We start from the raw sequence: 27,741 nt of genomic DNA, 5'->3' as shown, positions 1-27,741 counted from the left end.
GTTAAAAGGAAAACATTTTAACATGAAAAATGATTCCCTTTGAAAAACTGGTAATATTAGCCATTATTTTTGAGACCTGAATGATTCTGGAGTAATTGTTAGTTAGCAGCGCCACCCACTGGCAAGAACATGTAACTGTAATAACTTCAGCCTGTTATAAGATGGCAAAGGAAAAAGATTTTCATGATGCTGTTAGGTTAAATGTTGCAACTTGTCTAAAAGTTTTGATCACAGTTTAAATTGTTAAATTCAACGTATTTACATTGCAAACATTTTCCTAAAGATTATTTTCAAGACTAAAATCTTGACTCATCTAATTATATACTCTAACCTGCCACTTTATTAGGTACAGCTGTAGTTCCAACAAATGTTTTTCCTTAATTATCAACTGCTTTGTGTATAAAAAAGGTAAAAAAAAAAAAAGAAGAGAGAAACCTCCACTGTGAAATAAAGTTAAAATTATTTTTTATTAAGGATTTTCTTCTGTACAGGAGTTTTTGTGTTTCACGTTAGATCTGTACAACCATTTGTACAACAGCAGGTCGGACATAACGGATAAGGAAACGCGTCATTTCATCTGATGCTTTGGGCAGCCAGAAAGTGAACACAGATTTATTTCACAAACACAAACACACACACACACACACACACACACACACACACACACACACACACAGTCCCTCCAGTATATACACAAAAACATGGCTGACAGAGACAAAATCAGCAAGAGACAGACCATTTAAACTGAACAGGAATTAGGCATAAAAACAGTTTTCACAGACAAATCCATTAAAAGGCCCATCTGGAGTTTTACCAATTTTTAATGAAACAATGCTCATCTTAATAATGTCATTAAAAATTCTGTATGAACCAAAAACTAATTAAATTTTAGACCGACATCATGGCGGTACACAAAAGATTTGTTTACACAGCCTTCTTCTTCTCTTAATGTGAGCAGCGTTCATCAGATGGACATTTCCATGCCAACCTAATTTCATGCTTATCAGTTTTTCCCCATTTTCTCCTGCGGTAATTTATTCTGTCCACAGGTTGATTAACGTTCTGGTATTTTCCGTAATGAACTGAATTTTTATTTTGTCACATCGTCTCACTGCTCACTGGATTTATGTCGTAAAGGAAAACCGTCTGATTTTCCCCAAGAGTTGGAATGGCAAATAACGAAGTGAGAACTTTACTTTCTAAAAAAAATAAAATAAAATAAGATAAAATAAAATAATAAAACATACACACACAAATAGTATAAACATGAATGAAATCCTATTGGAGCAAAGAAACTTTTCAGTCATTTTTTTTTTTTTAACAAAAAAATATGTGAAACCAGCAATCATAAATCAGGACCAGCATCATGTTGGAATTCCAGACTTTTTTTTATTTAAAAAAAAATTGTGGCAGGCTCTTCATATGAAACCTTGAAAAATAAAAAGTGGAAAAAGATAAAGGAAGAACATAACACAGGGTGGATGAAAGGGAGGGCCAATAGTATAGAAAATAAAATCTGTGTTTTTTCCACAGCTGGAAAATGCTGAAGTCAAATTATGTTGTTTTTTTTTTCTAAACTGTGCAGGAATAAACATAGTCTGGTTTAACTTTACAATTGCCTTAATGTGGTCCCACCTAATGTAAAGTGTCATCATTAGAAAACAGCCAACGATCAACAGGAGAATATGGTCAGAAAATAAAAATAAGCAGTATGTATTGTCTACACCTGGTAAAAAAACGCTGGAAAACTCTCTCTGCTTCACGTTATTGAGAACTTGTGGCATAAACAAACACCGGCGATCTGTTCAGTCTGTGATCTGAATGGCTCAGTGAAATACAGCGAGAAAACGTCACTATTTACAACTAACCCACCACCCCACAGCTTTACAGTAATGCCCTCCTGAATTGTACAACTGAAAATAAAAGCGTACCCTTTCGCTCGTTAGCACAAGCGGGCAGTTACACTGTTCGGCCACCGGGGGGCGGCAACAGATAACAGCCAGAGAGGAAAGGGACGAGAAGGCAGCTGGTTCATGTAAACAAACACACCTTTCAAACATCTCGGAGACAATACGTGATACAGAATAATAATAATAATAATAATAATAATAATAATAATAATAATAATAATAATAATAATAATACAAAACTTGCTTTACATGTGAATTTAAATGAGTAACTGAGGAGAGGCACCTTTTATCTTCCATCTTTAAATCCGGTACATTCAGTTTCTTCATCACGATCTTAAACTTTTTTCTTTTAAAAAGTTAAGATCCATTCAAGAAAGGATTACACTTAATTGAAATGTCACCTCTGGGTTTTGGGTGTTTCTGGCATTTTACAGCAAATTTGAGCATTTGTAGTGACTAAACTTGGAGCTGGTTTAAGCCGCTACTGCAGTTTAAACACTTACTGGTGGAAGATCCACATTTAGGATGTCGGAGTGGTTTACACTGAAATGAATTGCGAATGTTAAAGTGATTGCACTGAAAGCTTAAAAAGTGAAGTTTTTTTTTTTTTTAAAATCAGTCCTTCTCAGTAGTGTCTTTAATTTGTGCCAAATAAAACTGTGTGTAGGTGCTTGTGTGCAAATATTAGTTATGGTCTGGAAAGGCAGCAGTAAGTGTATTTTTATTTTTACGATTCTAAACATTCTTATTGATAAAGTTGTAACTATTTTAGGTGATTCTAAGAGCAGAGAGGAGAGATTTAACACTCAACACCTCAAAAATCTCATATTCTCTCAAATTAAGACCAGAAATTGAGCAGTAACACAATAAGAACACACAGTACGCAGCAAAAGTCTTCAAACCAGTCGAACTTTCTTACACCACAAATCGTACAGCTACAAATTCCAATGAATTTCAAGAGATTTCCGTGACACTCCAACTAAGTAATAGCGGATAACAGTTTGGCAGACGGAAGAATAATCAACATTTTCTGTCCTCGAAAACTTCTAAGTTTTAAAGGTTTTCCACAAATAGAAATCTGAAAAGTGTGGCATTCATTTGCATTTAGCCCTCTTTACCCTGATGCTTCAAAATAAAATCAAATGCAAGCAACTCTCTTCATGTGGAGAGAGCTGTGCATGAAGGCCTTGAATGTTTATTGGGGAACATCAGAGAACAGACAGACCGAGTAACGTACCCTTCCACTTTAAAATAACGTACTACTTCCTGTTGGTCTTTAAAATAAAATCCCAATTAAATACATTGAGGGTTGTGGTTATAATGTGGAATTGCAAAAAAAGCTCAGCGGCTCTGGATACTTTTGCAAAAGTACTGTGTGTATTGTTATTATTTTTGTTATTAGCGTCCATATTTTTGGGTTCAATGTTTTCCGGCTGCTCTGTAAATGAGCTGATTTATCCCAACACTGGTTGCAAAGCGAAGCTGGTCCCTTTAACAGAGTGCAGTGGAACGTCCGCAGCGTTGGATTGTGGTCCGACTGCGTCCCATTAGCCTTTGGTTTTTTCGCCTCCGGGGTGTAATTTGTCTACAGTGCTCTTGTTATTTCTGTTTAGACTCATTTCACGCTGTCTTCTTCTGTCTTGTTCAGCCCCACAGGGTGGAAATGTTAGATTAAACGCTCAGAATTTCTTTTCTCTCGGCGTGACCGTTGCTAAATTTCTCATTGTGAATGATTCAAAGCAGCAAAAGAGGGACCGGCTGTCAAAACAAACCATTAAGATGTGAGGACAGAACGGACGAGCGGCACACAGGTACCAAAACAGCAAACAGTCTGTGGCTTTTGTGACTGAGCCTCTAAACGGCTGAACAACCTGCATCTCCTCCATATCATCACACTAAATAAGAATGGATTTCTGCCGTCTGCTGACTTTGGACTGAACTTACAGGTTACAGTCTGCTCTTTTAGCATATTTCAGCATCTTTCGAGGGATTATTTCACATCAACCCCCTCGGACTCAGCTCCAGAGACTTGACGTCAGAGGTGTGGACTGTTCCCCCCCCCTCCTTCGCTTACGGTCCGTTAAGGAAATTGTTCTGGTCATCTTCAGTTCCAGCTGTGACGGTCCTTTAGGACTTCTGCTCTGCAGTGGCAGCGGGCGCAGCCAGACTCTCTGGCTTCATAATCTGATAGGTGATCAAGTACTCTGGGTAAGCCTGAAGAACACAGAAACATGAATGTGGATCTTAGCTGCGTTATTTCAGCACAAACCGAATCTGTTCCAGATGTAGAAGTGAAAATTAATGAAAACATTTTAAGCACTAAAATGTTTGTGTCATAGTTAAAAAAGGAGATGAAGAATTTGTTCATTTACGTCTCTTAATGCATTACTGATACTACGTAGAAAAGCTTAAATGGTTAAACAAAACGGAATAATTGATTACTAACATAATCGTGAATTACATTACTAGTACAAACAATATAACAGCTGAAAGTCCAACAAAAAGTATTTAATCTGAATCCCTGACCTGCTCCCCTCTGTAGATGACGTACTCTGCGTACGCCAGCCCGTTGACGCTGGGTCGCCCTATGACCGAGTGGTGACCCGGGGGGGCATGCGCCATCTTCATGGCGCTGAACTGGAGAAACGACTTGCCGAGAGTCACCCGGCAGAACAGCATCTGTCTGCAGAAGGAAAAAACATATTCCCCATCCAGTGTGCTTCAGTCTTCAGCTCACTAATTAAGAGTTGAAGTCCAGAGGAGTGGCTGACCTGTGACACACGTAGCAGGAGCGGTCTTTGTGAGTGGGACACCCCGTCCCTCCACCGATCCCGTAGACGTACTGGTTGCTTTTAGAGGAGTTCTCTGCAAAGTAGATCCCCGCCCCGAACATGCCGCCGATGTAGGCGTGTCGCTCGTCAAAACCCTTGTGGATGATCGCGTTGATGAAGGGGGAACCTGGGGAAGTGAGAAACTCATTGTTGAACCGGTACATCCTCTCGATTTATCTCCTCATGGACATTTTTTTAATTTTTTTTTTAATTTTCCACAACAAATCTGTTTAAACCTAATTGTCTGCTTTAGTCGGAAGCTCCAACACAAGTTGCTCTGAATGCCTCGGTAAATGACGTGAAGGATCGCCCTCTGATTCACGAAGTATGAAAGACGCGGCGCATCAGGGGGTGTTTTTCCTGGGAAATATACAATCTGAGAAGGATCTAAGACGACTGGAGCCAGACAGGCCATTTCAGGCATCAGAGAAGCCAGATTATTTTCTGGGATTTCAAGCTCTGCCGCGCGCCGCCTTAAAGGAACTGCACTGCGCCGCGGCCCTGAGGGCGCCGTCCCCAGTAAGCCGTGTGGTCGAAAGGGGAAGGGTGATAAGCGAGATCCGCTCAAGCTTCCAGTCAAGCTGGAAGAAAGAAAACGTCGGCGTACAAAGTTAATCTTCCAGAGCACGAATGGCTGAACCTTGGCCAAACTGCGTTTTGTATCTGTCAAACAGGAGAAAGTCACTACAAACTCCCGGGAATCTCCAACATGGGTGGGAAAATTCTGCCTCGTTTTGTTGCTTTTTCCCCTCAAATAGTGAGAAGTTTGTAGCTTGCAACAAATTTTGAGGTTGAACTTGTTTTATGGTTGTAGTTTTTTTTTTTTTTTCTTTCTGGATCAAATCAGAAAAAATATATATTTTAGAACCTTGAAGTGTATAGTAACCATTTCCTACCTTCACTTTACTGTAGTGTAGAGTAAAAATCACTCGTACCAAAAAAAACCTGGCCAAAAACTGGCATTGTTAAATTTACTTCACTTAAATATAAACAAATAATTGAGCCACAAGGAAATCCAAACATTTACACATAACTGTCAATTTTGACCAAACAATTGACATTTATGTCAAAGATCTAAATACATCTAAACTTATTTAGATGTATTTAGCCATAATATGCTATATGATAATGTTTAAATGAAATTGTTTTTTATAAAGCATTAATATGTTTTCTATTAATACAAAATGTTACCACATAACTTAAATCGATGCATAAATTGAACAAAATTAAAATTAAATAAGATTTTTATAAAAGCATAAACAAATAAATTCATTGTTTTAGATAAAATTATACACCATTTTTTATGTTTCTAAAAATGTTTATATTGTATTTGTATTTTTTAAATTAATTATTAAAAACTTGCACTAGTAAAAATATATTTTAATGATCTAGATAATAAAATATGTGTATTTATTTCAATCCATAATATAAAAATAGATATCATTTGGATTTTATTTTATTTTAATTAAATACATAATTATTTTCATCTCATTTTTTCTTTTTTTTTTTTTTACCATGAAACAGCATTCGCTCATTGTGGTGGTTGTGATTCTCATCTGCGATTTCCTTCTGCCGGTGTGCGTATCTCTCACGCAGCTTCTTGTTCACAACCTTCTGAATCTGCAGAGAGGAAGAAAGTTAGCGGGGAAAGTTGGCAGAAAGTTTGTGCAGAAGTTTAAAAATCTGAGTAAATCTTAAGCTTTAAACAGTAAACCGGTAAAAAAAAAAAGTGATGGCACTTTATGTGCGAGTGCAGGCTGAGTGTGAGCGCGCTTTCCAGTCTGCACCTTAATGATGTTGTACCGGCTGAAGACTCCGCCTGCGTTGCCTCCGTCGCGGTGCTCTCTGATGGTGCTCTGCAGCTGAGGGCGACATCAACAAGCGGCGGCGCATTAAAAACCAAGAACAAAGCAGGCGGGAAACGTGCTGCTTATCTGCTATCTCAGCTGCTACAGAATCCATATATTTACGGCGGATGTGGAGCAGTAACTCATTAAACCAAATACCTGGATGGGACTCGAGGGAAATTAAGAGGCATTTCAGCTGCAGAGGTGAAGCCTCAGCAGGAATGCGAGAACTGTGCTGCGCAGACTTACAAAAGTAAGGAAAGTGAGGATGGAAACGGAGCCGTAATGAGAGAATCACAAACTAGAGTCGAGTCATTTTACGTGGAAAATTACCTGTGAAATTCCAGTTAACATCTGTCACTTCTCATTAATTTAGGCCCGTTTACACAGACATCTGCTGTCTCCTTCAATCACTTCTTCTCCATTGCCGGAGTAATTCAGTCACTGATACTCTGATCGGCTGTGACGCCGTTTTGTTTTATATGTGTCTCGTCTACTCGCTCGAGTGTTTTCCGAGGTATAAGCTAAACGCATATTCATACCTGAAATCAAAACAGGCAGGCGGGTGGTGAAGTGAGATGTGAGGACGTGCTTACTTCCTCTTCCACAGATTGGAACTCCTTGTCGTCCGGCGCCAGGTCGATCAGCACCGTGCCCTGGCTGGAGCAGTGGAACGTCAGGTACGGGTTTCCACCTGAACGCACCGTTTAGAAAACACAAGTTAGAACTCAAATGGGGCAAATGGAAAAAAAAAAATCTGAGCATAGAATTAGAGATTACATAAAGGATTCTGTTGCACTCTTAAGACTCAAATGCTTCATCTTTTAGCTTAAGAGCTAAAAAAGCTAAAGTGAGGGCAAAGTTGTGTGGATTTCTCCAATTTTATTTTTTTTCCCCCACACTGGGAATAAAATTTGTTGAAAAATTAATTTGACCTTTAAGGCTTCAAACACAGCAAACCATAAAAAACTTTATCAAACATAAACTGACACTTTAAGATTCAGATGATGCTGCAATCTGTCACTGTTCCAACATTTACCAGGAACATGAGCTTATATAAGCAGTAATTAAGCAATGTGTGTGTGTTGGTGTATTTTCCTGACCCTGCTGGCCGCCCAGCAGCCGCTCGATGCCCTTAATGAGTTTGTGTCTGTGGCCGTAAGCGTTTATGCCGATCTCCTTCAGCTCCTCGTGGCCCATGTCTGCCAGAACATCCAGCGAAATCTGCCCGGAGACAAACGACACGCCTCGTCAGATTTATGCTACCGAGAGAACGCAAAGTGGGAAATAACACACTGTGATGGACCCGCCACACCCACGGTGGCTGTACGTTTGACAAACACATGCGTGCGCGTCATTTTAAACCGATCGTAAAAAAGCAGCAGTCATTAATAATGACAGCCAGAGAGATCCGTGACATATCGGAGGAAATAGGGCTGGCAAATATTCATGAAAAGGGAAGGAGGGAGGATGAAAAGGTCACCGAACGGTGGGCGGTAATCACAGAACTGATATGCAAATAAATTACGGCGGATTTTTTTTCTTCCTGCTCCGCAAATTTGTCCGCGGAGATCAGATGGGAGATACGGCTCCTCGCTGATAACGGGAGTAAATCAGCGCTTCCTGAACCACGTTTGTGGGGAATCTACTCTGGCGCTCGGCCCGGTCTTTTCTTCCTGTGGAAAAACGGTCGTCTTCCTCTCCTCCTGTTCGTTTTTCTCCATCTGTCTCCTTCCCGTCTCTCCTATCTAGAATTTTCTAATTAGGACTAAAAACAAATTACAGATGAGGCAGATGGGAATGCCACGAGGTTTGCAGATGCGTGCCCACAAAAACAAACCGTAGTAAATAATAAATGCAGAAGACTCATTAAAATGTTTATAGCCCCAGAATAAAAAGTTACAAGATAACCACTGTCTTCAGGTTTGTGGGATTTAAAATGTTTTTTTTTTCCTTTTAATCCCAGAGGAAAGAGTCATTCCCTGTAATTAACAACAAATATGAGCAATGTAAAATGGAAGCAAAACAAATGAAGTTGGAGAAGTGAATGAGTTGGATGAGGACGTTTCCCAGGGTACCTGCTCTCTCTGGAAGATGTCCCGCAGGTGTTCCAGTCCCAGACTCTTCAGGAACTGGTTGATGGTCATGTCGAGCAGAGCTGCACAGACAGACACGTCAGTAGGTTCACCAGAGGCTGCTGCTCATGTGAAAACAGCCGAAAACAGCATTTACACACAACAACAAGGGAGAAGAAGAGAAGACGACCTTTCCAGCAACTTTTACAGGAGTTTGACCCAAAAAATAAGCCTGACCCATTTACATGATTTCAATCTGCATTGATTTATAGATTTACTACATGTTTAGTTTATTACTGAGTTGATTAAAATAGAAAAAAAGTCATAATTAATAATTTTTTATAGTTTTTTATATTAAACAGAATCAAAATGATTTTGGACTTTTGGCAAAAGGTTTGGACGCCACATGTGTTCACATTTAGTCCATTTAATTCTTAAATAAACATCTGTTGGTTAAATAAGTAAATCAACACAACTGAGACTTTTGAAACTGAAACCGCTGGCGTACATTCGCCCTCCTTCCTGTCGGACCCCGAAGCTCCGTCCGCGACGCCCGTCGCCCCCGCTGCGGCGATGTCGCCGAGGGGCGCGGTCAGGTTGTCGATGCTGCTGGCCGCCGACAGGCAGGACGGAGACGGAGACGGCGAGATGACCACGCCGCCGGCTGCGCCTGAACTCACCACTCCTGCGCTCACCTGCGTGAGAAAAGTGGAGATTCGGTTGTTTTCGCCGAAGCTGGAAGTTGAAACCGACAGAGAAACTTCGCATGCACCAAGTAGTTTGACGCTCCGGCTGGAGTTTGTGCAGCTTTCATGTCCTGCTGCCGAGCTGCCAGTTTGACTGACGGCTCCGCTGCTTTCATCTCTCCCGCTTCTGCGCGTTTCACACGTCCGATTAGTTTTTAGTTTACATCTTTTGCTCCCGACTAAACTGTCTGTAGAGTTCAAGCTCAAGTCTGAAATCCTTTCAGATATTACGCTGGCGCTGACTCTTCTTTTTTTTTTTTTGTGCTTTAGCTCAAAGTTTGCCTCCTAAAGACGGCTGCACATGCTGAGATCTAACCGCCTGCTTTCAGGCCTTCGCTTAAACACCGCTGATGGGAACTCACCACAGTGGCCTGCGGTTTCAAACAGCTCGGCAGGGCGTCTGGTGGCATGGCGTCAATCAGCAGCGCTCTAATGTCATCCGCCTGCAGCGGCAAGAAAGGAAAAGTGTGAGAACTTGGAAACTTATAAAGACACAGATTCCATCTTTGATTTTTATGCAAGTCAGATAAACTAGATGCAGTTGTTTAAACTGTAGGTTTCTATGTATTTTATTGGTGTTTTGTGGAACAGATTAACCCAAAGTAGCTCAGGAGGAAAATTATTCAAAGAGGAATCCGATATTTGTATTGGGCCCCATTACGCAGGTCAGGGACAACGAGAACTTTAAAGCAGAGATGAATCATAAAACAATGTGAATAAGCTTTGAAGATATCACAGAGGACCTATTAATTCAGATAGAAACAAATCTAAACCACCACTTTCAGACTTTTAAATAAAAAAAAAAAAAACTGTTAACAAACCTGTATCAATGACCTTCTTTTGCTTCACATCTACATTTTATAGATCTAGCTCAGAGGTCAGCAACTTTTTCCATTCAAATGCCACTTTTGTCCCTGGTGCTACAAAATAAAGCTCGACTAGAGTGCCAAAAATCAGTTTTCTAAATATGTACTACATAAAATGCTTTATGAAAAAAAATTAAGTTAAGATTGTAGAACAAAATGCAATCCTCCATTACCAGAATGACAACTATTTTTCTATAAATATGGAAAATAAAGAAAGCTAGGTAGCTTAGTTTGGAGCTAGTTACTTCTAAAAGTCTGTTGTTGAACAAGAATTTACAGAAAAACTCCTAAAGATGATGTAAGAGCCACAGCAGAGGCACCCAAAGAGCCACACGTGGCTCAGGAGCCGCAGGTTGTCGTAAAATCCCAATAAAACATATTGCTGTTTGTGGAAAACAAATGCAAAAAAAAAAAAAAAAAAGTTAAAGGGCTATGCATGTTTTTTACGAAGTGCTGTAATTAGGGAACACTTCACACCCACGGATGTCAGCAGCAAAAGTTTTCTGTCCGAGACGAGCTGCAGCTCCTCAAATCAAACATGGAGTCAAGGTAGGGAGCCTCATTAGTGGAAAAAGTACCATCCTTACTCTTACGCGCTCTTCTCCTGGTGCTCCGCTGGTAAAAATAGTGAGCTGTAATCACTTGGAGATGGATACATTTTCACACAGGAGACATTTGGACGGCCTGCCGTTACCGTGGCGAGGTCCAGCGGCGTCTGTCCCTCCTGGTTCTTCATGGTGGGGTCGGCTCCGTGGGCCAGCAGCAGGGCGCAGAGCTGGGTGCGGCCTTTCTGCGCCGCTTCATGGAGGGGCGTGAAAGCCCACTTGTCGGTGGCGTTCACACACGTGTTGTACTTGATGAGCAGGGCGGCGATGTCCACGTGCTGGACGGAGAACCGGAAGAGGGACGAAAAGAGAGAGGGGAGCGAGACAGATGGAAAACAAAGAAAGGATCAGAGTCGTCTGGTAACTGTGACGTCTGATGTTATGCCGAACAAAAAAATAACAAAATGAAAAATGGTCAGGATTCTTGTTTTACTACGTGGCTTCCCTCTGTTGTTTGTCCTCGATTTCCTTCCTCTGCATCAAACGCACTGTAACGTGTTTGTGAGGAACAGTGGGGGGGATGCCCTAGTGGGTTTACGTTTGTGTTCTACTACGCAGAGCTCATAAAGCTTTCATGCAAACATGTGCTTCATAAGTTTTTTAGTAGCGCCGTGCTGACTAAATAGGAGAACTGTTCCGCTCCGAAACCTCGTGGGAATCCAGATGAAGGGGAAAAAAAAAGACTAAATCACGCATCTTTTCTAGAGGATCTACACATAATAGCACTGATTCATTCAGGGGACAATTAAAGAAGAAATAACCAAATTCGTTACTATATTTATCACATTACACCATTTTATGTTAAAGACCAAAAAATTTAGTGAATAGTTGTGACAAGGGAGAAAACTTACACACCAGATTTTTGCTTATAATTCAACCCGATGAACATACTTCAATTAAAAACTTTGTTGCTTTTCCAAGGACTCCAGTAAAATAAAGTTGATTTACCCTTAAGGTTTACAGCAGCAAAGCAATTTTCACAACGGATAAAGCTAATTTGTTACCAAGTCTTAAGTCACAGGTCAAAGTTCATGATGCTAATTTTCTCCTTTGGGTTTTTAGCAGCTCAAACAGATGCACTGATTAGCGTAGTTTGTAGAAGGATCAGGGAGAACGTGTCGATAACTTTTATCCCTGATCTCACAGAAACGCTACGTGAAGCGTCTCGTTGAGTCTCACCCCGTACGAAGCCGCGTTGTGCAGAGGAATCAACCCTCCTTTGTCCTGAGCGTTCACGTCGGCGCCGTGCTCCAGCAGATACTCGGCCACCTCCAGGTTGTTGTAGCCGGCTGGAAATCAGCAAACAGCAGACAAGAGAGAAGAAGCAACACTGTGACGTTAGAGGCGAGGAAGCTGGATCAAATCTGTGTGAACTGAAAAAGTAACAGAACATTTAATGTTTTTTTTGTTTTGTTTCCCTTTACGGGAAAGCGTATTGAGGCAGAAAGTGTGTCGGTGTTTTAAGATCTGCTGAATGTATGAATGATTGATTGCAGAAACTATGGATGCACCGAATGCTCAGACAGAGAATTGGTCTGATTTTCAGCTTGACCAACTAGTTAGTCTGATCTGATGCTCTGCTACGCTGTGGAAGTTATTCCGCAGCGAAAATAAAAAATAAAAAAACTCGTAAAGGTCAGAATGAAGTCGGGGGAAGCATATCACGTGGATTTTAAAAGTAAAAAAACAAAAAAATAAATCAACATGTCTACATTTATTTATATTCTTCTCAACAATTGACACTATAATCTCTGTTAGAATCAGCTTTTTGCATGATTCAGGTGATATTTTGATCATTTTTTTCTTCTGGTGATGTATTCCAAGTCTTTAGGTCTAAAACCTGAATTTGCAAGTGTTAGGAATAATTTTGAACAATACTAAGTGTAAGGTAAACAGAGGTTATCAAACAGTTAAAATCTCATATGTTGACAGAAAATACAATTTGATGGAAATCTTAAAAACTAGAGAGAAAAAAAAGGTTTTGAAGGACCTTAAACACTCTGGGTCATAAACTTTGGAAACGTTTTCCTAAGACAATTTCTTCTAAAAAAAAAAAAAAAAAAAAACTCAACCAAGCAATTAAATTGGATGCTCATTTCGAGAGAAGCTCTATAGAAGTAAAAACAAGAAAAAAATAAAAATGTGGAAAGAAAAAATGCAGTTTAGTTTTCAAAAGTGTTTTTTCTTTTGTTCATTTTTTATTCATGCTGTTCGTCGGTGTTTACATCAAACCTGTTTACAGCACAGATTGTTATGCCAGAGTTTGGCGCTAAAAGCCACTTAATGCTGACAAAAAGAGCAATAAAGCCAGTTAAAGGCCAAACAAACCCTTTCTGATTTTATACGTCTATAATTTCTATTATAGAAACGAAAGCCTTCTCTGGTTTGCACAGACGGATGTTCACTTAGGTATGAATCTCATTAAGCCGCTGCTTGTGCCTGTTGGAGTCTGAGAGGTGTCTTTGGTAGAACAAACAGATTTGTTATCGCTCTAACTGATGACACGATGATTACAGATGCTGAATATATAAATAACAATGAGGCTTGTTGAGCCTCGGGGCCAAAATAACATTATTTCTGGCTGGTGAGACTATTTGAGGTCGCCTCGCCTTATTTGTAAGCACAACAAAAATGTAAATCTTTAAACATTTGGCTAATTGGAGCACAATTTTTAAATGAATACTTACATTTGTAGCCGATATTTGAGATAAAAATTGTACAAGATGCCCTCAACCAGCTGTGTCCGAATGATATCAGCAAGCAGGAACTAAAAGAACATCAGCTTTCAGACAAACAGGTAAAGACTCCACTTTTAGCTTCATTTTCACTGCTAGAAAATTTATAGCACCACAAAAGACATTTAGTGTCAAATCTGGTAAAACTCTGATCTAGATGCAATTACATAACTGAGCCTGCTGGCCGGTAGAACGACTCCATCCTGAAGGCTGCAGTTGCGTGGTTGTGTTTACTTCCTCGCTGTTGGCAAGACGCAGCGCCAGAAAACAAAGGGCGGCTTTGACAGACAAACTGGAGGAGACTGAGGGAGCGATTGGCACCAAAAACATACTTACTTTCACTTTCTGACACGTTATAGAAAACACATTCTTGGCTCCAGTCTAAGACGAGGTGACCTACATTTCCATCTACATGCTGCAGCGTTCTCGGCCCTTTTTAGATGTTTCTATTTGGTTGGATGTCGAAGCTTCACTGGACAAACCAAACACCTTCTGCAGAAATCTTCTACATTCAGACGAAACAGCAAATGAGCTTTTTGGGCTCGGTGACGAAAAGCCTGTTTTTAGGAATCGACGTGAGGATTTTAAATTCAAGACTGCCTTCTGGCAGCAGAAGGAACTATTTTGCTGCCTGTAATGATGGAGCATCGCACAAAGTGTAATAACTAATGTCAAAATCCTTAAAAATACATCATTAAAAGACAAAATAATAACTTTAAAGCAATTTGACTGCATTGTGTTTGTATATAAAAAAGGTGTGTACATTAATCATTTATGGAGACGGCAGACTTTCCAAGACGTTGCAGTAATTTTATAATATCGTTAGGCTGCTATTGATACACTGCAGTAAGTGGACAGTATTGTTGAATTTCAACAATAATATGTTTGAAACTTGGAGATGAACTGGGTGTTCCAACAGGAAAAAGATTTCAAACACACCTTGAAGTCATTTTAAATAGAAAAAGCCTGTTAAAATTATATTTCTACACTAATATTGTGTGTGTGCGTGCGTGCGTGTGTGTGTGTAAATAATTTTACCTTGCAGGACTATAAACAGCAGAATTTACTGAAATCTGTGTTTCCAGTTCTTAAAATTCACTGCCAACGTATTTTACATAAGCAATATCACACCACCAAAAAATAACATGAACTCATTAAAAACTCCAAAAACACAGAAATAATTTTAAATCTGAAGTTTATCTAAACTTCTGACTGCAACTGCATGCCTTGTTCAGCACTGCAGTCTGCCTGATGAATATTTATAAAAACTGTTCCATAGAGAATATCCCTGATTTATGTAAACATTTCTGAAATTAATGTGCATGAGTAGCTTTGATAATATTGACAGTTTGGAGAACTATCATTGTGAAGTATATATATATATATATATATATATATATATATATATATATATATATATATATATATAAACACACACACACAAAATGCTTAATTTTATATTATTTTGCAATCCATCTTTTCAAAAGGCAATAATGTTCCATGTATCTTCATATATCATTTATAACCTGATTTTACCGACAAGATGAAATCTGAACTTTAACGGGTCTTTCTGATCTACGGTGCATTGGAAACCTTTGTGATGCTCATTCGACTGGAACATTGTATTTTCACCCACTAACGGGGATACGTGTGTGTGTGCTTGTGCGTTTGAGAACACACTACCTGCCAGGTGCAGCGGCGTCGAGTTGCGACCCTGCGTGTCCCGACAGTTGATGTTGTCCGGGCTGCACAGCTTCTGCACCCGAGCCAGGCAGCCTTTCTTGGCGGCGTCCAGCAGCGCAGCATCTCCCCGCAGCAGGTCCTGGATGTCCGTGTCGCCGTCCTTCACCAGGTCCAGGGGCGTGTTCCCGTCTCGGTTCTTTTTGGTGGGATCTGCGCCGTGCTAATGGTGGGGAAATTACAAAAAAAACAAAAAACACATTCAGCTAACAAAAGTTGGAAAAAGTTCCAAAATTATTCATCGTCAGAAAGAAACACAAAGCCAGTTCAAATGCCAGAGCCCTGATGCCAATAAGAATAAGCGGATGACATTTGATGAGTAAGATGAAGACCTTGGACGGTCCTCAAGGAGTCGGTGAGATGGAGAAATGGTAATACGAGACGCTAAGTGAAGCAGAAACCGCATGGGAAGAAGGCAAAGCAGACACTCTCATCGCTCAGCGTCCTCACGGGTTACAGTTTCTACTTGTCACTTCAATGGACAATTTAAAATGTCCTCATTAGGACTGGATGTTGTGGGACCGCTCCACTGGGTGTCCACCGGTGTCCTGGAACTGTCCACTACCCCACTGCTGGTTTTAAACCCGTTTGGATCCTAAAGTCTAGTGGGAGTTTTATTCCCTACTTTCTGATTTCATTCTGACAAAGTAATTTATCACCTGTCCAGGAAAACAACAGCAGGAAAATCATTAGGAAATGACAAAGAAAAGATGAAATTTTAAATACTGAAATTTAAATGTGTAGAAAATAAAAAAATAAAAAATCTCTACTTGATTCAGTCTGGCAGCAAAAACATATGTTTTTCAGAAAACATCAAACATGTCCAACAACACAGATTGATCTTTAGTTTCGCCTAATTTCATGATGCTTTATCAGGGTTATCTACAGGTTCAAGATTCAAATTCGAGACAAATTTCAAACTTTTTATAGCCTTTGTAACAACAGCTAAGCTAAAATTTAAGACAGAAAAAAAACTATAAATATATGGGATGCTTGTGGTGTCATTCAGCCATCTGGTGATAACTAGTTAGCTGCCAAAGCTATATTAGCAACTGGTGACAAACCAAATTTAAGACCTGGGACTGGTGAATTTAAAGCCAACTTACATTTTTTTAAACGACTATGTAGACTTGGCAGCTTCTGCATAATAAATATCCTAAAACAACTGTGAAAGAGCAGCAATTCAACAAGATCGACTGAGGCTTTCCTGTAAATGTCTGCCTCTTATTTGAAATCAAAGAGAGCATTTCAGTAGTTCAACCAGAAAACAGTCTTAACGTGCAACTTGATTTTTAATGAGCAGAATAAAACATCATCAGATGTGATTAAGAGTGGTAGTTTAATTCACAGCTTTGACAGCAGCTCTCACTAGACTCTCGCCGTGTCGACTTGTGTGGACGTGTCAGGGAAAAAGGAAGCAGTTATTCCAATTAGAGTTACTTTTAGTCTGATTTAATTGGTCTTCAGTCCGGTCAAGAAAATGACTTATTTAGTGATTTCGCTGGCAAACATTCCACTAATGCTGAACAATGAATAATTGATTGCTTTATCAATATAAGGCAGGAGATGTTGTTGAATTTCAGTAAGCGTGCTTGTGCTTCAAAGTCACTTTGATTTAGTTTCCAAAGACACAGGTTTGCATGCGATTGTTAAAAGATCTGAATTGTATTTGACGGACAAGGATTTTTTTTGAGCCCAACCTTTAACAGCAGCTTGCAGATCTCGTATTTGCCCTTTGCTGCAGCTTCGTGAAGCGGCGTGAACTTCCACAAGTCGGCGACGTTAACCGAGGCGCCGTGCCGGACGAGCAGCTCGGCCACCTCGTAGTGACCGTAGGAACAGGCGTTGTGAAGAGGAACCAGGCCGCTGTCGGGGGGGTGCAGAGTCAAAAATAAAACTTGCTTTGCTAAAACTATGTATGAAAAAAAAAAGTAATGAGTCGAATGTTTCTCTTATTTTCACACACCCTTTATCCTTAGCGTGCACGTCGGCCCCGTGGTGCAGCAGGTACTCCACCACTGACACTCTGTTGTAGCCGGCAGCGAAGTGGAGAGGAGTGGAGTGCCGTCCTTCGAGATCCCTACAGTTCACATTCTGAGCTGTGCACAGCGACTGCAGAGAAACAAGGAGTAAAGAATCCTCAATCAGCATGCACGCCGAACTGAACGCACACAAATGCTTAGAAAACGATTGCACTAACTCAGTTCTTTGTTTCAGAGAACTTAAACTTAAAAAGATGACAAGGATCCCGTACCGTCAACGTGAAATAACATTTTACGTTAAAGTTTTCAAGAGATCATTTATTTTGAAATAAATTTTAAATATTAAAGCAAAAGCTTACCAGGATGGCAAATATTTTTTTACAGTGGTTTAAAGATCAGTTTAGCTCACTGGATACGTTTAAAGATGAAGAGAGAGATTTTAAACAGACAGAAAAGCAGATGAATTGGCAGCAAGATATTCATTTATTTCATTAATATTTCAATGTAGTGATTTTTTTTTTATCTGTGCAAGTTACTTTGTAAGTAAAACTTAACTGAATGAATACATTTAGCTTTTAGACAATACACAAATAAAAATCAAAAACTGAAATGTTCGACTTTTCCTTTTATGTACTTATCTAAACCTGAAAAACATTTCACTTAAATTTATACTTTTCCGAGCAACAGCAATCTTGGCTGAGCTGCGTCCCACTTGTATCTCTTTAGTCTAAATCTCTCTGAACGAGTGTCATCGAACAGGCTGATCATTAATGGAAGCATCAACAGCAGCTTCGTAAACATAAACACAGGATTATATTTTTTTCTGCATCTGAGCTCAGAAAAACATACAGTGGGTGACAAAAAAAAAGACAAATAAATAAATAAATAAAGGGGATCTCGTCTCCTCCTCTGCTAATCTGTCAAATCATCATCCGTTCTGGGCTCAGAGCCTCTTTTTGACCCATTTAACAACTAATGTCTAAAAACGAACATGGAAACAAGCCAGGCATCAGTCTTCTGTCTCCCCGGAGCGACTCTTACCTTCCTCTGGTATGTTGTTCATTACTGGAAAAAGAAAACATGAACTGCAGCATGGTTCACTCAATCATGAGAATAAAAGGTTTTATTATTCTTAAAATCAGAAAAGGGCAACAATAAACTAGCTCTGATTGAACAATAATCAGCTGACATTTACCAGAGCAGAAGGAACAGCTGTAAAGGTCAGGGCATTTTTATTTAAAACCGAACAAGAGAAACCACTGGCTCTACTGTAACCGAAGGTTCACAAACCAGTTTATATCAAACTGTTTACAGCTGGGCACACACAAGAGTATCACACCGGGTGTACATGATTAGAACATCATTACTCAGTCTCATTACTGAACGAACACAATAATGAGACTGAGAGCGATGTCTGGAGCCTGCAGAAAGAAGACAGGAGCAGCTCGTGAGAGATTAATAGAGGACATTTAAAATATTTCTAAGTCTGGCAGATGAAGGCCGCAAGATGCTAAAAGAAATGACCAAGAGGCCTGAACGATCCTGGATCAAGCTCCACCAGGTTCCTGCTCATGTGGATATGAGAGAGTAAGACTGTACAGCCAGAAAGAGGCCGCACTGGTTTGACTTCCTTCAGAGATGGACAAGGAGGAAACCTTTCCTCTCTAAGAAAAACATAAAAACCAGATCGATGTAAACTTCTGGAATGGGGTTCTCTGGACAGACGAGTCGAAAACTGAATAATATGGATGTGTTTGACGTAAAGCAAATACGTAAATCTAGAAAGAAAAGAAAAAAAACACACCAACTGTGATGCTCAGAGAAGCTAAAAAAAAAAAAAAACTTTCCCATTGCTTCAATTTTTTTGCAGGATTTAGTTAACATGTTAGTAAGAGATTGGAAAAGTGTTTCTTGTTTGGAACGGTTCTAGAATCATGGCAGTGGGGTAGAAAAGTTGCCCCAGAATTAACAATGTCGATCTCAGAGGTAAAACCGAAGAGCCGTCCTGCAGAAAATCACAAACAGCAGCCTACTTTCAAACACAGTATTGTTTTGCAGATTAGCTAGCCTTAACATCTGGCATTTATCAAGTCAGTAATGACTATTAAAGTGCCGATCTGACTGGGACGTTAACAGGAAAATGAGCCTAAACTCTGGAGCAAATCTACACCTGTTTAAAAAAAAAAAACAGAAAATCAAGGGATTATAATTGCTCAACCTAAGTTAACTTAACCTTTATTTATACATGTGAGTTATTAAGAACACACTTTTAGAAAGCATAATAAGAACAATACAATAAATACCAAATATTAGCAACACTGCTGAAGTCATAAAAGAAATACTGAGACAAAGACATAGGATAAAATTCATGTTACATTTTGCTGAAACATGCAGGTTTCAGTAAGCATCTACTTTAGAAAACCTTCAAGTGTTTTTAATTACTATTTAACAACTTAACTGTGCAAAAACAAAGGTCTGCAAACTTCAGTAGGTTAAACCAATGCTGCAAATGACTAAAATTCCTCAACAACATGAGAGACAGAGCAAGTTAGTGTGTTATAGCTGCTAATTTTGACTATGCTAAGTCAAGATGTGTATTTATATTTCCCTTTTTATGAACCTTATGTCTTGTGTACCACATCTATTTGTCCCTTTATGTTTTTGAGGTAAATATTTACTTAATTTCAGAAGTTAGACTGAGTGAAGTCATCCGTCATTTAACAGAAATGCGTCATGAAATAAATAAACTACCTTGACGGTATCCAGGTCTCCAGCTTTGGCAGCTTCCAGAAGTCTGTAGTCCACATCAGAGTTTCTGACCGGGACGTTCTCTGTAGAGAAGAAGATCAATGGAGGCGTCAGAGCCTGAATATGCTTTGGACAAACATCAGTGGGAAGAAAAAAAAAAAACAACAAAAAAAAAATAACCTGAAACTCTGAGCTGCCTGTTATAGGAAGTGAAGAAGGAAGGCATTTGGATTCTCTTCACATGTACACAGAGGTACGAGCGAAACAATTTATACATGGGCGATGATCCACTGTAGAGGATAAATTGCCTTTTTTCTTTAATGCTCATAAAGTAATGTAAAAACATGAGGGGTTTAGATGAGGATAAATACATTTTGATGTAATTCATTCATTAAAAAAAAAAAGAACATTATACTCAGAAAATCCTGTGAGAACTTGTAACGCCAAGTCTCTTCAATCCCTAGTCGGCTCACTCAAAGCCTGCTTACCTCCCTGCTCTTTCACAGCGAAAATATCAATATCGACCTTTCAGAACAATTCCCGGATAATCCTCCAATCTGCAGCTGATGCTTAGCAACCAAACGCCAGCACGACCTACACATGTGCTCTTCCTGCTACCCCGCCGCCCCCGCCCACACAAAGCGCAGCATACCATTGAGAATTTGCTGCACGGCTTCGTTTCCCATCTGAGCGGCGGTGAAGCCCTGCAGGGACACCAGCGTGGCGTCCGCCCCGTATCCTAACAACAGCCTGCAGGTCTGCAGGTGGCCTGCCAGCGCCGCGCGGTGCAACGCCGTCTGGCCCAGCGTGTCCAGGGCGTTTACCTGAACACACAAACATCTCACCGTTAGGACTCTCCAAGGAGCTGCTGCACTTTATGTACTTAAAATACACTGAAATGTTCCCATTGTTAATGACTTACATCTATTTTGGCAAAAAAAAAAAAAAAAAAGATTTGCATGTGTGCTGGGGAAATGATTTCTGGGTAAATTAGAGGTGGGAGTATGATGATCAACCACACTATATTACAAAAATATGATGTTTGATCTAAGAAGATATTTAAGATCAGTAAAATGTTTCTTTTTTGATTTGTCAAACTTATAATGTTGAATAAGTAGCTAAATTTAGAGATTTGTGAGAAAAAACGGGTTTAAAAAGCAAAGGTTAAATTATGAGTCTGTCTTTGACTCAGTGTAACAAATATATTTATTGTATTGTAAATCTGCTGAGGTTTTAGCTAATTTTACAGCAGAAATATAAATTTCCCCTGTAATAACAATTTTAAGAAACCATCACAGGTAGTAGTATAGAATAAAACTTTTCAAAAAGATGATTCAACAGCAAAATAAGGGTCAAACTTATTTGAAACAGAAGAGATTTAGGATCTCTTTCTGTTGATATGAACATGGCATAAAACCCTGTAGTTTATCAATTAAAAACATAGATATGGAAAATGCATTTAAAATGACTCGTTTACCTTTGCTCCATGTTTCTGAAGCACCTCCATGATGTCGTTATGAGCCCGCTCCGCTGCTACATGAAGAGGCGTCATGAAACTGGAACCAGAGAGAAGAAGATATGGCAAGTTTAACACCAACTGTTCGCCTCCCAGAAACTTTGTTTGATTTCCTTTAAACGGCATCATCACAGATTTAAATACAGATAAAATATCTCTGTTGTTGAGTGAAGCCTCGTGGCGGGTTGCCATGCTGTATGTCTGTGTCTGTTCTTTACGTTTGCTCAGTCACTCCAGAGTAAACGCTCAAAGTGTGTGTAATCACAGTTTGCAAAGGGAAAACAAGCTTGACTGAAATGCAGACATTTAAATATGGATTTTGAGGACAAAGAACCATGAATTTGAAGCAGACGAGCCAAGTGTTGCAGCTTTTTATCTAAAAACAGCACGACTGACTTTCCTATCCATTTTTTTTAACAACCCAGATCTATTTCAGGAAACATTTTTTTAAAGAACTGTGCTTGCAGCAACAGGGTGAGGAGGGGTTGTCTTTGGTAAATCCTTAAAAAAAAAAAAGGGCTTAACTTGAGAGGTTATGTGGTTTTGAAAGCTTCACGCTTCTTTAAAACTGTGGCGTACCTAGAAACTAGACCACCATTTTCAACCCAGCCTGTGACCCACAGGGTGATACATCCTCGTAAAACAAGTCAAAACAAATTTTACGGCTTCAAACTGAATTCAGGCTTGGCTTACAGTCTTGGTACCAAAATTAATCTTGGACCGGCATCACACTTTCCTGATTAATTCCTTGAAGACACTCGGGAACAAACTCTCCTTTGATTATTCGCGTCAGAAAAGCAACTTGTCATCTTCACCTCTGAAATAAATCAGCGTCGGGGCGCGTCTGAAATAACCTCTCGGTGTTTGCGAACGGCGCAAGAAGCTGAAAAGAGCACTCACTCCTTGTTCTTCTCATTAACGTTGGCACCTTTCCTCAGCAGCAGCTCTGTGACCTGTTTCCGTTTGGGGTGTGGAGACGCCACCGCGCAATGCTAACACAAGCACACACAAGAGAGTGTTAGGCAAATCAGGTGCCTTCAGTGTGTAAAAAAAAAAAGCATGTGAGCAGCACAGGTGCAGATCTCACCAGCGCCGTTTCATGCGTGTGAGGGTGTTTGAAGTTGATGATCTCCAGAGCGAGGGTCTTCTTGGCTTTGGTCATGTCTGCTTCTCGAGCCGCTTGAAGCAGCGAGTGGCCCTTAAACTCGTCTGAAGGAAGAAAGAGAAGTAATAACTATAAATATGCTTAAAAAATTTAACAATTTGTCGGTTTGAGAAGTCCAACGTGAGAAACGCTCGTTTCTCCAGCGTCACATTCAGCCATGCTCACATGTGAGTCTCTCCTTCAGCTCGGGAGTGGGCGCCATGTCCACAGAGCTTTTGCTGTGGCAGTTCAGCAGGGTGGGGTCAGCGCCGTGGCTCAGCAGGAGAGAGCAGACCTCCACCCGGTTTTTGGAAGCCGCTTCGTGCAGAGGCGTAAACTGCCACAGATCCATGGCGTTCACGCAAGCTCCGTGCTGAACGCAAAGCGAAAAAAACGACACGATATGAGTGAAAATGTAAAAAAAGAATGGAGAGCAATTTGATCCTTTGAGGCTTTAATGAACAATTTAGGCAAGGATTGAAAGGATTAATCAGATTAATCGACTAATTTAATAGTCGATTAATTGCTAAATGGAGCACACACACTCAAAATAAAGTCATTTGCTCAAAAAACATCATAATTAGAGCAGTAATTAAGGCAAATATGTTTACATTTTGAATTTAAGGGAAAAAAAACACATTTATCTGTAAATATGTTTTACCCAAATTTCCTCAAGCAAAGTTTTATATCCATGTGGTTCAAATTCAAAGGAATGCTATGTTATTGCATTTTAAGCACCAACATGTTTGTTTTCTTATTTAAAAAAATAAATTGATTTGTTTATTTGCATCTTTTAATGTATTTTAATATTGAGTAAAAAGGCTTAAGTGGTTAAATGAAAGATCTGAAGAATATGCCAATCCCTGATTAATAATCAAAATAACCAATTAATAAAATAATCATTACTTTCAGCCTTAATTTAGATATAATTTTTCTATTTACAAACAATATCAATTCAGCTGCATGTCATCTGTTAGGAAACCTTTAAAAAAATAGCCAGTTTGTGTGTTTATTTGTACCTTTAGCAGCAGCTCAGTAACTTCATAGTGTCCATAAGAGCAGGCGTTGTGTAGAGGCACCAGTCCACTGGAAGGGGCAAAACACAAAGAGTGTGTATGAGTGACACCTCATTCTAAATTCGTATGGTGATGAATTCTACTAAATATGTTTATGTGTAATTCTGACCCATTCTGGTGTAAGAGCATTGGTGAGGTCAGACACCGATATTGGATGAGAAGGTCTGGCTTGACGCTCTAAAGTGAAGGTTTTCTACTTTGCTGCCCTGCGTTGTTTCAGTCGGTTGGACAGGAAGTGACCATCCCCAAACTGTCCCCACAAAGTTGGGAGAATGAACTTGTCCATTTGCTGAGGCATTAAGAGTTCCTTTCTAAGTTCAGACCCAAACCATAATCCCCTCCGCACCAAGCAACGCAACTAAACATATTACAGTCAGGACAAATGCCGTAGCCCTAGCAACTGCCAAACCCAGACTTGTTCATTAAAACGTCAGAAAGGCATGACTCATTACGCCCGAGAACACATCTCTAATGCTCTTGAGTTCATCGGCGGTGTACTTTACACCACTGTATCCGACACTTTGCTTTGTACCAGCTGATGTAATGCTTGGACGCCATGAAAACCAATCCTATAAAGCTCTCTACAGTTAAGATAGCGGGAAGGCCACATGAAGTTTGGAGGTTTGCAGACCTCACTCCGTCACGGCCCGGCACTTTGTGTCTGACCTTCTGTTGTTCTCAATGACTTCCACTTTGTTATATCACCACTAACAAAGTGGTGGGATATTTAGTAGGGTAGTAATTTCTTACGATTGAACCTAATACTTAGGGCAGTTTAGTTTATGTGAGGTAGATGATGGCTAAGGAAATAAAAAATCTTAAACTTTAGATATTAGAGAAACTTTAGAGGTTATCTGGTGTTAAAGTAACAGGTGTTACTTTAAAGTTCATGTGCATTAAATGCTGCTTGGAAAAACAAATTTATTCTCACATCAGATGTTTTGATTCTTAAAAAAAAGAAAGAAAAAAACCCATCTTTTTTGCACAACTGCTGGGAGCATCTCTAGGAATGTTTTCCGTCTTTACCCTCAACTGGATTTAAACAGCTTTTGTCATACGTACCCCTTGTCCTTGGCGTGGACGTCGGCTCCATGCTGCAGTAACAACTGAACTATCCTCACCCTGTTGTATCCTGCTGCCAGGTGGAGAGGAGTGGACTGGAGAGACAGAGACAGAGAGGACAGGAGGAGTAAGAGTGTGCAGGAAAACGGCAGAAAATGGAGAATAAATGTCAGCCAATAGGTTTGTTCTACAGAGTGTGCTGATAAAATGCTAATTTAGAGTCAGTGAGCTTCTGCAAGAGCGAACAGGTCTTTATCCCAATCCTATCTACAGCCCGTAACTCTGAGAATAATTTCCTATAAAAGTAAATGAAAAGCCGAACCTCTCAATACATTAAGATAAGACGGATGAAATACTTTCAGCTCCATGTGCTGCATTTCCTTCATTTGCTCCTTTAAAGGCCAGACTTCCTCAGAGCAGGAGCAACACCCAGCCTGAAGGGAAAACCTACAGCGGTGGGAAGGTTCCAGTCAAACAGCCACCAAGTCTCAGCTTTTCGCAGAACGGCATGAACTAAAGAACCAACTGTGAACAGGACTTGGTTTAAATCTGAAACACGCAGCAGGTAGTGGGGAATATTAAATCGATAAAAGAAACAGAATCAGTTTATGGGAGATCCATGTAGAAGCTTGAACGTAAAGCTCTTTCATGCATAGTACAGTATTTGGGCAGCAAATCAGCCAACTGCTTTATGCCAAGTGACATTATGAGGAAAAGATTTCCTTGAACTTCAAGGGGGCCTTTTCCCCTTAAAAAAAGCAGTTTTAAGGTTGGATATTTAACAATTTTACAACCTTACCAATAAAAAAAAATCAATTAAACATCATTCACCTTGTGATATGTTAAAGCTTATCTAAAAATTCAGCTTTTATTGGAGTACCATAATCAGACACAAGAAAAAGATATATTTATCTTGTTATGCAATAACTCCTTTTTACAAAATCACAGGTACCCAGATTATTTTCAGAGCTAAATACACATAGAAAAGAAATTTTATATTTTACTTTTAAAGTTGATCTGAGGGTGTTGGAACTTTTAATTCCCGTTTACAATGGCTCTGCAATTAAACAAGAAAATATTAATAGACTTGCTTAATATGGATGACTATTACTGAATTGAAACACATAGTTTAAATGTTGCAAAGATATAAAGGCTTTTATTGGCTTTCATACAGATAACTCTAACGGAGGTTGTTTTGTGTCATTTTATTTTACTTTTGCTGCAAAGAAATAATAGATTCCTATCGCTGTGGCATGCCGTTATGAGCAAACACAGAAACAACGCAGTCTGAGTTATTAGGAATCATAAACATAGGAACCGCAGTGTCGTAAAACACCCAGATCAGATGTGACCAAACTAATTTAAACTTTCTTCCTCAAATAATGACCGAACAACTTCTTGGTAGATTTTATGCGCATCTGAATCAAGACTGACGTGAAACACAAACACGCTTGAAAATGCTCAGCCAGATAAATCTACGGGAACACGTGAACGCGTCTCCACTTTTAGTGCTGTCCCGCTGATAATCAAATAAACGGAGCGCGGCATATGCACTCCTTGGTGGAGATAATACAGCGTGTAAAATCTGAATGAACATGTTTGTTGATTTACTCACACTGAGTGCGGCAAAACAACTCTGTATGGCGCCGCAACAAGACGACACATTTATTCAAATTTAGATATCACAAAGCTAGCACAATGTCCTAGCTTGTTTGCTGTTTACTTTTTAGATTTAAAAGGTGCATAAGCCGGTCTAAATCTCAGTGCAGTCGCATCATCCCCCCGACTCACTCTGCTTGTGTTTGTTCCACAGCTGCCTCCAGGAAGGAATCAGTTGGGACCATGAAAACACAGTTGCAAAGATCACAATATCAGTCAACTGCAATCTGTGAAGGCATGAACTTGAAGCGGCTGAGTTTGGAGTAAATAATCCACTGGACTCAGGTGCATGCCTTCAGAAAAGGTCAAAGGTTTATCTCCACAGACACTTAATCAGGGTCATAATTCCACAGTTTTCTGCACTCAAATTAAAAGGAAGAAACTTGGGGTGATGAGATAAAAACCGCAGGAGTGAAACATCTATCAGTTTTACTGTTGCGTCTTAGAAATAACTACACTACTGGATAGTTGGTTAACTTAAGCCATTCGGTTCAAAAACTCCTTTTACACATTTGCAGTTGGAAAAAAAATAACTAAAATATAATTCTGACACAAAATTGTCTCTGGTATCCCTCATCTTCCATCTCCCATGTACAGATTTTCTGTTTGGTTTACCTCTGAGAAATCAGTCGACCATCAAGCGAATCGATATACCCTGGTCGTTAAATCCAGCATTAGTCGTTTTGGAGGTGTGAGCAGGTTCCACGTTCTGTAACTTAGCATCTCTGTCAGAGCAAAAATTTATTTGGAGCCCTCTGTGCCGACTTTGGAAATGATAAAACAGCGGATCAACCCAATCATCTCTAGCAACACACACCTCACCCTGGACCTCGAGCCGTTAGAATTCTGTGTCTCTTCTTCCTAATTCAATTAAATTGTGCTTCAGTTTCCAAATAAAATGCTAAATTTGGTGTTATATATATATATACAAAAGAGGATTTTGCAGCAACAGTCCAATTCAGTATCTTCTCAGATCATGTGGGAAACTTCTGACATTGTCACTGGTTCAGGAGTGTCACTGTGAATCTCTCTTAAATTTTTTAATGCTCTTTGACTCCCAATCCACTCAATATTGCAGTTATCCCTTTTGGGCTTTGCGCCTTTTTAAAACGCACATTTTCCTTCCACTTAACTTTCCATGCATATGTTCGATACTGCAAATCCTGCCTTAGCAGCAGTCTTGTGTGGCTGCTCTCCTT

The 27,741-nt window shown here is 39.7% G+C and overlaps 1 protein-coding gene across 1 annotated transcript in view; it reads right to left on the bottom strand.

Annotated features, from left to right (window-relative positions):
- Positions 1–448: 448 nt before the first annotated feature.
- The window catches only part of LOC106922643 (poly [ADP-ribose] polymerase tankyrase-1-like), a 75,678-nt gene continuing 48,385 nt past the window's right edge, over positions 449–27,741 (bottom strand). Inside the window, exons 7-29 of the mRNA XM_014995230.2 lie at positions 24,884–24,978; positions 23,765–23,831; positions 22,932–23,118; positions 22,689–22,810; positions 22,502–22,593; positions 21,563–21,641; positions 20,738–20,909; positions 20,089–20,168; positions 17,322–17,467; positions 17,056–17,221; positions 15,299–15,518; positions 12,060–12,169; positions 10,970–11,158; positions 9,772–9,852; positions 9,172–9,358; positions 8,667–8,746; positions 7,692–7,812; positions 7,185–7,282; positions 6,529–6,603; positions 6,256–6,361; positions 4,682–4,868; positions 4,437–4,593; positions 449–4,124 (exon numbers count right to left, since the gene is read on the bottom strand). Coding sequence (XP_014850716.2) covers positions 4,038–4,124; positions 4,437–4,593; positions 4,682–4,868; positions 6,256–6,361; positions 6,529–6,603; positions 7,185–7,282; positions 7,692–7,812; positions 8,667–8,746; positions 9,172–9,358; positions 9,772–9,852; positions 10,970–11,158; positions 12,060–12,169; positions 15,299–15,518; positions 17,056–17,221; positions 17,322–17,467; positions 20,089–20,168; positions 20,738–20,909; positions 21,563–21,641; positions 22,502–22,593; positions 22,689–22,810; positions 22,932–23,118; positions 23,765–23,831; positions 24,884–24,978 — 2,904 coding nt within the window. The 3' untranslated portion in view covers positions 449–4,037. The remainder of the gene's footprint in view (positions 4,125–4,436; positions 4,594–4,681; positions 4,869–6,255; positions 6,362–6,528; positions 6,604–7,184; positions 7,283–7,691; positions 7,813–8,666; positions 8,747–9,171; positions 9,359–9,771; positions 9,853–10,969; positions 11,159–12,059; positions 12,170–15,298; positions 15,519–17,055; positions 17,222–17,321; positions 17,468–20,088; positions 20,169–20,737; positions 20,910–21,562; positions 21,642–22,501; positions 22,594–22,688; positions 22,811–22,931; positions 23,119–23,764; positions 23,832–24,883; positions 24,979–27,741) is intronic.

Source organism: Poecilia mexicana, unplaced genomic scaffold (genome assembly GCF_051168715.1).
Source record: "Poecilia mexicana isolate PSO_F unplaced genomic scaffold, ASM5116871v1 scaffold_12, whole genome shotgun sequence".
NCBI classification, from domain to species: domain Eukaryota; kingdom Metazoa; phylum Chordata; class Actinopteri; order Cyprinodontiformes; family Poeciliidae; genus Poecilia; species Poecilia mexicana.
The sequence above is the reverse complement of the archived record's forward strand: the minus strand, read 5'-3'. Positions and strand labels throughout refer to the sequence as shown.